The 11,506-nt window shown below is 40.5% G+C and overlaps 3 protein-coding genes across 3 annotated transcripts in view; 1 reads left to right on the top strand and 2 right to left on the bottom strand.

Annotated features, from left to right (window-relative positions):
• Positions 1-9: 9 nt before the first annotated feature.
• On the bottom strand, positions 10-2,417 carry LOC103504980 (ribonuclease Oy-like). The gene is made up of 4 exons (XM_008469286.3): positions 2,117-2,417; positions 1,424-1,562; positions 1,135-1,278; positions 10-427 (listed from the first exon to the last, which is right to left on the bottom strand). The coding sequence occupies exons 2-4, from the start codon at positions 1,558-1,560 to the stop codon at positions 10-12; spliced, it is 699 nt and encodes a 232-aa protein (XP_008467508.1). The 5' UTR covers positions 1,561-1,562; positions 2,117-2,417.
• Positions 2,212-11,506, top strand: part of LOC103504979 (PR domain zinc finger protein 10-like) — a 28,919-nt gene continuing 19,624 nt past the window's right edge. The window contains 3 exon segments of the mRNA XM_026820385.1: positions 2,212-2,266; positions 3,024-3,209; positions 3,779-3,970. Coding sequence (XP_026676186.1) covers positions 2,212-2,266; positions 3,024-3,209; positions 3,779-3,970 — 433 coding nt within the window.
• LOC108254660 lies at positions 7,359-8,624 on the bottom strand. Its single transcript, XM_017449933.2, has one exon. It carries the CDS (start codon positions 8,587-8,589, stop codon positions 7,456-7,458), a length of 1,134 nt encoding a protein of 377 aa, XP_017305422.1. The 5' UTR covers positions 8,590-8,624; the 3' UTR covers positions 7,359-7,455.

Below are 11,506 nucleotides of genomic sequence, written 5' to 3'. Positions count from 1 at the left end.
AATCTCATTTCAGAGGAGAATTTGAATCACGGAGGCTAGATATGAGTGACTCACGCTCTGGAGAGTTTCAATCACATGCGAGAGTGTTTGACTCTGAACCATACAACACACATACTCCACTGTCTGATCGCAACTATGAAACTCATCCTGATGTTCAAAAACTGTTCTCACCTTTTCCATGTTATACTGATGTTGCCATATCAACCCCTGACTGAAATACTTGAGCTCACTGTTCAATCCAGGTAATACCACTGCACAAGATCCATGCTTTGTCCACTCATGTTTCCAAAGATCATAGTGGTTCCGCCCACGGTAAATGTCGGACCAGAGCTTTTCCAGTTCTGGTTTGATAGGAGCCAAGAGACTGGCATTGAAGTGAATAGACTTGTTACAAAATGCAGGACCTATTGTACCCAGCTTTGTAGGCCTGAAATCAACCAAATAACAAAAGCATTTCATTTTTCAAAACTCAAATATTTTGAGAGGTTTTTTTTACAACCTGCTTTGTAGGCCTGAAATCAACCAAATAACAAAAGCATTTCATTTTTCAAAACTCAAATATTTTGAGAGGTTTTTTTTACAACCTGTTGAATAAGACCTTGTTCGAAACATTGTGGTCCAGGAGCTTTTGAACCTTGTTTTAGTTTGATAAAGGTGTACCTGTACAAGTGTACATAGTCTTCAGTCTAGATTCCAAGGATTAAATTTGAAATGTTGTATGTATAATCATTGATCACACTAACCTTGGTGGTGTAGTGGTTAGCATGGTGGACTTTGAATCTAGAGGTTGGTGGTTCAAGTCCAAGTCAAGTCATAAAATTCAGTGTAGTATATTAAGCAGGGAACAACATGTGTCATTAGCATTTTTATTTAACACAATTGAAGGTGTACCTGTACAAGTGTACATAGTCTTCAGTCTAGATTCCAAGGATTAAATTTGAAATGTTGTATGTATAATCATTGATCACACCAACCTTGGTGGTGTAGTGGTTAGCATGGTGGACTTTGAATCTAGAGGTTCGTGGTTCAAGTCCAAGTCAGGTCATAAAATTCAGTGTAGTATATTAAGCAGGGAACAACATTGTCACTAGCATTTATATTTCCCACAATTCCTTTTAATCATTGACCACTTACCAGATTCCATGTATAGTCCATGTTTGGTTATCCTGAGGGAGATAGCAGATATTGGAGGTTGCCTTCTCCTCCCACAAGAGACATACGGTGTTAGGCCAACTTTGAGTGTAGATGAGAATGTCAAAACTGTCATTTTTTCTCCATCTGAAAATTTATAAATGGATAGATAAGAACTATGTACGTGAGTATTGGATTTTTTTTTTTCTTCAAAAAAGTAAAAATGGTGTTAATTTTTCTCCAGAGTTTGTGACATTAGCAATCTACCGTAAGTATGTACAAATTTACCTACCTGGCAAATATGGTGACAGATGATAGAATGAACAAGCAAACAGTTATAATCAATATTGTAGATGGAGGTTTGTTGTAATAAACTGGTATTTGAGCACTCTCATTTTCGTAAATCCTTGATCTAGTTGATGGTTGCATTACTGAAAAAATAAAAAAACTTGTGTCAAATATAAAGTTCAGAGGGAGTTGATGGAGGTTTGTTGTAATAAACTGGTATTTGAGCACTCTCATTTTCGTAAATCCTTGATCTAGTTGATGGTTGCATTACTGAAAAAAATAAAAAAAAACTTGTGTCAAATATAAAGTTCAGAGGGAGTCATTTGAAGTTTGATCATTACAGGGCCTATTGCATATCAAACAAAGAAATTTGATAAGGAAATCATTTGTAGATAAGAATTATTCATCACATCATAATGTAACCCTTGGTTCCTTGACTGTCTCTATTCTGTCCCATATGAAAGAGTCATTTGAAGTTTGATCATTACAGGGCCTATTGCATATCAAACAAAGAAATTTGATAAGGAAATCATTTGTAGATAAGAATTATTATTCATCACATCAAATTGTAACCCTTGGTTCCTTGACTGTCTCTATTCTGTCTCAAATGAAATTACTTAAATAACATTCAGAAGACACAATATTTTATGTAGTATGAGATGTACAAGCCCAAAGATGCTAATATTATCAAGCTTACCTTGTGAGAATTCAATTTGATTATTTCTAAATGGAGTGAGTAGTTTAATTGGTTACAACTAGGTCCAAGTGTCATGGAGTGATAGTACCAGTTGCATGGATTTGGATATTACCCTAGGTTGTTTGGAGATCAAAATCACTTATCAAATAAGTAGGTACTTCTCACAGGTTGTGGACAGGTTGACTTTTGAATCTTATGATAAAGGAAGGATAAGGAAAACAGAAAATTCTGTAAAAGGAAATTTCTTTGAAGTTTTACACTTTTTACAGCAAACAGCACTTGCTACACTTTACTGCAACGTTGCCAGATATCGCATGTAGAGAAATTTCCCCTCACATGGAGGGAACTTTTACTGAAAATATTTTGTAAGGGAACAAGTACAAAGTTTTGGCATAGACATATTTAGCCGTATTTTTACTATGTGACTTTAATTTTAGCCGTATTTTTACTATGTGACTTTATTCTATTTTCAACTTTAACGTCTTAATATTAACTATTGGGATAAAATGAGGGACCACATGTCCTATTTGGACGGTCTGATTAAAACGTTATACTTCTTTTTTCGAGGTTGGATAGAGGGGACTGTAACTGCTAAGTTCTTATCGTCCCGAAATCGATGAGAGAAGGAAGAGAGGATAGGAGAAAGCCAGCCGTTCCGAGAACAAACCTTACCCATTCAGGATAAAATCCGCAGTTGACCCATTTCTGGAACGACTTGAGACTTGATGATAAAATTCGCCCTGGGCGGGAATCAAACCCGCGACCTAGCGCTTACAAGGCAGACGCGCTACCAACCAAGCTAACTAGGCTGGCGCATTATTTGTAATTTTTAGACATTTTGATAGTTGCATATTTTTCATACATGATTATACTTTTTTCATACATGGTTTTATACTCTTTGTTGCAGAGATCCGCATTATCCAGGAAAGTCTGGAAGGTGACAGTCTGGAACCCTCACTCCTGGAGGAAGGTCTCCTGTCTCGTCTGGATGCAGAGTGTCTCCTATCTATCTGTGACAAGCCGGTACCATCCCGCGCTAAGGCAACACTACCGGCATCATTCCTCTACTTTGCGACAGTTCCTGGATGTGCAGGTAGGTGGAAGTGTTGTTGCTGTATCCACGCATTGTCCACGCCGTCGATCGATGATCGAGTCGACTGCGCTCGCCTTGTAGACCCGGGTTCGATTCCCGGCAGGGTCAAAAAAATTGTATCATACAAATGATTGATTCCGTGACTGGCTGTTGCGGGGCCCACTCGGATGTGCAGGTAGGTGGAAGTGTTGTTGCTGTATCCACGCATTGTCCACGCCGTCGATCGATGATCGAGTCGACTGCGCTCGCCTTGCAGACCCGGATTCGATTCCCGGCAGGGTCAAAAAAATTGTATCATAAAAATGATTGATTCCGTGACTGGCTGTTGCGGGGCCCACTCAGCCTCGTGAGGAAAATGAAAGCCTCGTGAGGAGTAGCTATGACATATAAATGCGTATTGTGTATAGGTAGCCATCGATGCCAGCATGGTAGGTAAATATTGGATATTGGGATTATTGAGATATTTGGAAAATCCTACAAAGTTGCAGTGAGCACCAAATTTGTTATATATTAACACAAAGAAACGGCATTTATTTATTAACCCTTTACTGTTTTGTTTTTCCTCACAGAGGAGTGTGTGTTCGCTCAGCGTCGCATACCCAAGTTCTCTCGGTTTGGTCCGGTAGAGGGCATCCTAATAGAGGACGTCATATCATCCTACGAGCTCGAAGTGAAGCGGGAATCCCTCAACATAGGCGAACTATTCCATCTGATAGAGGTAGAACCGGGGAGATTCCGACAGCTAGACGTCTCCGACCAGGGTGAGTTTCAAAATTCTTTTGTATTTATTACCACCAGGTTGTTGAAAGAAGAGATGAGAGCTACATAGGGAAAAGAGTTGAATGGAAGTGAGGGAGAGAAAAGGGCGTGGGAGGTCGAAGAAAAGGTGGAAGGATTGTGTGAATCAAGACTTGAGTGAGAAAAATTTGACAGGACATGAGGTACACAATAGGGCTGCCTGGGAGGGACTGACAAGAAACGCCGATGCTACGTTTTACTTCAATGTGAATGACCTCGAACACCATTTGTGACATTGACATTTGTGGCAAACCAAAGCAATCACCCTAGTTGGGGATGATTGAGAGGCTGACGAAAAACGCCGACCCCGTCTGTACACAAGAAAATGTGAAGAAGAAGAAGAAGACTACCATGTTGTTGATAGAAGAGATGAGAGCTACATAGGGAAAAGCGTTGAGAGAATGGAAGTGAGGGAGAGAAAAGGGCGTGGGAGGCCGAAGAAAAGGTGGAAGGATTGTGTGAATCAAGACTTGAGTGAGAAAAATTTAACAGGACATGAGGTACACAATAGGGCTGCCTGGGAGGGACTGACAAGAAACGCCGATCTTACGTTTTACTTCAATGTGAATGACCTCGAACACCATTTGTGTTCAAAATTCTTTTGTATTTATTACCACCAGGTTGTTGAAAGAAGAGATGAGAGCTACATAGGGAAAAGAGTTGAATGGAAGTGAGGGGGAGAAAAGGGCGAGGGAGACCAAAGAAAAGGTGGACCAGGGTGAGTTTGACGTCAAAATCCTTTGGTATTTATTACTACCACGTTGATTGTCTGGCTGGGGGATGTTAAACAGGGAGTATACGAGCCTGAATTTCCCTTGCTAAAGAAATAGCAAAGGTTGAGTGCGAACGCCATCCATGCCAGGTGAGGCCTAGGTGTTCTATTCCATTCTATTTTGTATTTGTCATCATGCTTTATCTGTGGTGAAGCTGAGAGCATCACAATTTTTCGATAGCAACCCCTAGGAGGGCGAGGAATACGTTCACCTTGAGAGTTGTAGAGACCACACCGAGCACGAATAAGATGAGAGCGAATCCGACCAGGGCTGCCTTCTGTTTCTCTTGGAAATGTCCTCGCGAGCTTTCCGCTGAAGTGAAAATACAGTAGGGAGAAGGAATTAATGAATTTGACAATACAACATCGAATTAAGGTAAGGAATTAACGCATTTGTAGTAAACTTCCAGTAATGAAGTTACTAAGACAAGAAATTGACAACTGAGGGTATCAGGGTTCAAATCCCAGCAGCAAAACAATAAGGTCGAGTTTTATCACCGTGGATTGTCTCAGGATTGAGTTTAATCTGAGGCTGATCTGGGCACAATTTTTGTGGATATCATGGCATTACTAAGAGCCTCTACTATTTCTGACATATCTATAATTTTTCTTTTTACTCTGGTAATACCGCCACTGGTCGCTACTCGATTAAAGTAGCTACTCAACTGTCCTCACGATGCTGAGTGCATCCCGAAATCCAAGCACAGAGCCGAAAAAACTTCTACCCCGCCGGGAATCGAACCGGGGACATCCGGAGTGCAAACCTAGTGTGATACCCACTCGGCCTCGGAGGTTGCTGTTTCTAATGTTAAGTGTTCTGTTGCCAGGCGCCCGACCCCTCCACCAAACTGTCTCCCCCTCCCTCCCTCGTCAAACTGCCCTCCCTTCCTCTCCCCTCTCTCCCTCTCCTCCCCGACGTGAAGGAAGAAGAACGAGATGAGTTTGACCGGATTGATTTCTGTCAGAAGAAGGTGCGAATTTCCGAGCGGATTGCTTCTCAAAAGCTTACGCCACATACTGTGCTTACGTCACAAGGAACCTTGCTTACACCACAAGGAAGTGTGCTTACGTCACAAGCAGGTGTACTTACGTCACAGGGAACGGTGCTTACGCCACCCGGTATGTCGCGGTTAGTATTGCCCCGGGAACTGCCTGCCGAGGTAATGCCCGAGGCAGAGTCTACCCCGGTACAAGAAGGCAGTACGGAGGAGGATACCTACCTTGTGGTTAGTAAGGTGAGTACGAACCTTAATGTCGCCTCGGGCGCTTTTATTTTTCAAGAGAAGGAATTAATGAATTTGACAATACAACATCGAATTAAGGTAAGGAATTAACGCATTTGTAGTAAACTTCCAGTAATGAAGTTACCAAGACGATAAATTGACAACTGAGGGTTTCAGGGTTCAAATTCCAGCAGCAAAACAATAAGGTCGAGTTTTACCACCGTGGATTGTCTCAGGATTGATTTTAATCTGAGGCTGACCTGGGTATTAAGTACTCCTAAAGGGAAATCCTCGTTTCATCTCAGTCCTGAGTTCGTAAACCCCAGCATAAATAATAAATGTGTCAGATAAGTCATCGGGGCTCATCGGTCTTTGCCTATTGTTTTAGTCCATATACTACGTTAGTGTGACGCTATTTTGGACACAAACATTTTCTCAGAGACCAATGAAATGGAAGATTAATGAAACCATTAAAAGCCATTAATGAGCTTTTTATTATTAATTTATCCAATCTATTTAGATCTAATTGTACGTCATTGACTCATTACTTAATCAGTCTATTCTGAACTACCTAGTACTTATTGATTAACTTACCCACTGGATGATTGTTAGCCACAAATCGGAAGGCGATTTTTCCGTCTTCTTTGAATCGCCCACCTTGTTGGTGAGGGTTAACGGAACAAAGTTGTCAGTATGATGGTCCGAAATCCGAACAATAATGTACTTATCGAGTCACACAAGTTTCCTTACGAGATCCAGTTTCACTTTCATTCTGAAACTTTCAAAGCTGTCTCTTTACAACTTGTTTTGTTTGTTCTACGCGATTCTAGTTATGAGGAATATGTAATAATGTGATGCTCGTATGGAATAACTCCGTACTTGAACTGGTTCTGAATAACCTGGGGCTGTTTTGAATAACAAGAGGGGCTCAAGTTCTGTTGTTCAAAGTAAAAGGCTATAAAAAGTTTTGGGCCTTTTGACCTATAAATCATCAAAATTCAATTTTTAGAGGTTCTGTTGTTCAAAGTAAAAGGCTATAAAAAGTTTTGGGCCTTTTGACCTATAAATCATCAAAATTCAATTTTTAGAGTAAACCCATTCTCAGCTTAGCAGAAATGTTGAGGCCCATCCTCAACTGAGCAGAAGTTTTGAAGATCATTCCCAACCAGATAGAAACTTCGATACTCCTCCTCAAACTGATACCAGGACCTTTGAGACCCTGACAGCAGTTCGAAATTTTGACACGAATGACGGCAGGGATCGATTTTTAGAGTTTTTTTTTTCACTCTCCTTGAACAAAATATTTTATTGGTATTTCATCGCTCGCTGCTAATGCGAATAAACATTAATCACATATTCCTACGGCTTTTCATAAACATTTAGCCTGTAACTTGTAATAAACACATTGTCAACAAAAGAATAAATGATTCCTAAATGAGACTCTTGCTGATCATCATTGATAAACGCTGTTTTTGCTGAGAGCGAATTGAACACGGGGTTGTTTCTTTCCGGCAGCGTAACGTAGCTTTTCCTGATAAATCCAACAGTCATGGACGACAATAGAGAACAAGACAACCATGATAGCTGTGACTAGACACGTGACGGTTGATATGAGGTTAGCCATCATGGGGGAGTTGAAATCCACCGGTAAATGCGTATCACTAGTCTCGTTAATAGGCACTCTCATGGTACACATATGATAGGGTACGGTACTCGGTATGTAATCTTCTCCTGCAGGATAGGCTGATGTCCAGCCAGGCTCACAGTCACAGAACCCAGTAATAGGGTTTAACTGCCCATGATGACAATCTATGTTGGTGATCATGGGGATTTCAGGCGCTGTAAATCTTGTGCTCTCACTTGCAGATCGAGTCAATTGCTTGACATCTTCTTCAGTAATAGGCATGCTCAGATCCTTACACTGATTGATATTGGGGACATAGACAATGTCAGGAAGTTCTGCGTCTAGATTGGTTTCACATAGTGGAACCTTTTCACATCTTTTGTGAGCGGTATTATAGAAGGACCGTGATCCGCCATATTTCCAATGACAGTTGACGGCCTTACAATTATGAAGTGGGTCCTGGTCTGGTGAATCACAGAGCGTGATGGTGGCTGGATCATAGTACTCTCGTAGAGCTTCAGGTACCACATCAGTTGTCACCAGAGTATCAAATGAGATTTCCGTTTTCATGAGACCCATCTTGTTCTTGGCGCCCTTGTAATAAATAGCAACCATACAGCGTCCCTTCCTATTGTAAGGATACAAAGTGACGTAGATCAAAGTGATCCTGCGGGATTGTCCTGGAGCCAGACTCCCCATTTGACCCCCCACCAGATGCATGTGGTTACAATCATTGTCATCTTCAGTAATAAGTTCGCAACAGAACAACATTTTCGTGGACAGACTCAACTCTTCAGATGCTTGGTTCTCCACGTCAACATAGAAACTGAGAGCCATGTCTCTCTTACTGACAGGTAGAATACCTTTGTCTAATACTGCAATGTTTTTGTCTTCGTTTGTGTTCTCGGATGTGACAGAAGCGTGACAAAATACACAAAAAATTATTAGTAAGGTTTGAAACATTGTAGAATATTGAGTTTAGTATGATTTACACAAAATCAGTTAAAGTGGATTAGTTTACCACTGCGAAAACATTACCGAAATTCTTTGGTCTTTTACTCATTTTACTCTAAGGAACTTGGAAAACAATCTTTCCTTTTGACGTCAGTACAGCTTTTTTCGATGTACTTTTTTAATGACTGCTATTTTCATAAGAATAGGAATTGAAGTTCTAAGATTTTACATATTTTATTAGCATGTGCTCAATTGAGATTTTTTTTTTTTCTCCATTTGTCTCCTACTTTGAGGGACATTTGGGCCCCCACCTCACGGGTGCTACTAGGGTGCGATATACGCCCATGATCTGTTTTCGATGTACTTTTTTAATGACTGCTATTTTCATAAGAATAGGAATTGAAGTTCTAAGATTTTACATATTTTATTAGCATGTGCTCGATTGAGATTTTTTTTTCTCCATTTGTCTCCTACTTTGAGGGACATTTGGGCCCCCACCTCACGGGTGCTGCTAGGGTGCGATATACGCCCATGATCTATCGATCGTTCATTGTTGGGAAACAATATGTTGTCTTTAGGTAGCATAAGAACTTGGCTTTTCGTTATAGCATCAAAAGTTGCACGTAATTCCTAAAGGACCGAAGAACTTGATCAGTCAATTGATACTCGAGATATTTTAATTTTTATTGCTCTTCTCACACTAGATGTGTTACTGGTAATAATCTTCGAGGCAATCTTTACATTTTGAATAATATACTATAATGAGAATGATACGGACTGAACTAGTAGGTAAGCCATGGGGATAGAATAGAATAGAAATGAGAATGATACGGACTGAAGACTGAACTAGTAAGTGGTAAGCCAGGGAGCTTACTGAGAGAAAAGGTCCCTCCAGGCGCTCGAAAGTCTGCCTTGTAAGCGCTAGGCCGCGGGTTCGATTGCCGCACGGGGTGGATTTTATCCTGAAGGGATAAGGCTCGTTCTCGAAACGGCTGGCTCTCTCCTTTCCCCCTTCTCTCTTCGATTTAGGGACGATAAGACCTCCGTTGTTACAGTCCCCTCTACCTATCAAACCTCTGAAAAGATAAATAAATCTCATTTTTCTTTTCCTTTTCCCGTGTGCAGACGGGGTCGGCGTTTTTCGTCAACCTCTCAATCAGCCTCAACTAGGGTGATTGCTTTGGGCTGACATTTGGTTTTGGCTAGAAATTATACGAGTGGATGCCCTTCGCACTCAACCTTTGCTATTTCTTTAGCAAGGAAAATTCAGGATGGTATTGGTATACTCCCTGTTTCAAGTCCCCCCGCTAGACGAAAAAATAAATATGTATAATAAATAATATGTTGGGTTACCTCAAGGGATTCCTGACTATGGAACGCCCGTGAGCATCTCTCACACACATGCAGGTGTTTCTCTCTGTGCGAATGTGCCTTCATGATATGTCGCAACACTTGGTCTTTTGTCATGAACTGATCGTTACACTCAGGACACTGATGTATGGGCGACTGAAATCAGAGAGAGAAATTCGGTAAGATCTACAACGTCTGATTAATCCAAATTCAAAATTCTACTTTTCCAACACATAGATACACACCTGAAATCAGAGAGAGAAATTCGGTAAGATCTACAACGTCTGATTAATCCAAATTCAAAATTCTACTTTTCCAACACATAGATACACATGTTCACATGTTCTAATAAAGTTCAAAATATTGCGCTACGGTTTTAATTTTCAAAAGGGAGATGGGAAAAACTGAGTGAAGGATTTGGTTCTAAATCAGACATTTCCGTCTGTTGTATATATGTTAAAAAAAGGAATTAATTTTCAAAAGGGAGATGGGAAAAACTGAGTGAAGGATTTGGTTCTAAATCAGACATTTCTGTCTGTTGTATATATGTTTAATTTTCAAAAGGGAGATGGGAAAAACTGAGTGAAGGATTTGGTTCTAAATCAGACATTTCTGTCTGTTGTATATATGTTAAAAAAAAGGAAAGCTCATCATTCCTCAATAGAGCTAAAACTTGTTTTATTTACGAGTTTTAGAGTCAAAGCTTTCAATTACACTGAAAGGATCAGACGCAGAAAACTGGAAACATATATGGAGCTAAAACTTGTTTTATTTACGAGTTTTAGAGTCAAAGCTTTCAATTACACTGAAAGGATCAGACGCAGAAAACTGGAAACATATAGGTACGTACCTTATGTTGATTGTGTAATTTGTTCTCATCGTTGCCCATAGTATGGTCATTATCATGGGACTGCATGTGTAACAGGAACATGTCCGCAGCTTCAAATCTCACTGCACACTTCTCACACACCCACCCCTCCTCCCCCGCACTGGGAGGGGGAGGGGAGAGGAGGGGAACCCCAGTATCTTCCGAGGAGTGAACGTTACGGATGTGTTTGTCCCGATAGAGCTCCTGAGGGCAGAAAGGGGAAGATTGTAGAATTTAGATTTTGTTATTGAAAAAATATTACGTGTAAAACCGCGGAGTACGACTGTCCTAATCTACATTCCTCGAAATCGAAAATAAGTGTCTTTGGGTTGGGCCGCTCTATTTACAGTCATTGCTTTCAAAAAGGTAAAAAGAGTTCGAATTTTTCGGGACTTTAGATTTCAACTCAACTCGCTCAAACTTAACACGGAGGAACGGAGGTTCGACAAATATTGCAGATCAAAAGGGTCCCTGGGTCGGGTTTCCAGTCCAATGCACGGTTAGGACGTTATTTAGAACCAAAGTTTTGTTATTCAGGGCTAAACTATGGAAAAATATCGAAAGGACTTCGCGCTTCTCAGGACATTACCTTTCACCTCAGCTCGGTTAAACTTTTCAGAGAGATTCGATAAATTATGTAGGCGGATTTCAAGAAATGTAAGGTTTCAAGGCGGATTTCAAGAAATGTAAGGTTCGGTCGCTTTTTTT

This window comes from Diaphorina citri, unplaced genomic scaffold (genome assembly GCF_000475195.1).
Source record: "Diaphorina citri unplaced genomic scaffold, Diaci psyllid genome assembly version 1.1 scaffold143, whole genome shotgun sequence".
Classification (NCBI taxonomy): Eukaryota; Metazoa; Arthropoda; class Insecta; order Hemiptera; family Psyllidae; genus Diaphorina; species Diaphorina citri.
The sequence above is the reverse complement of the archived record's forward strand: the minus strand, read 5'-3'. Positions and strand labels throughout refer to the sequence as shown.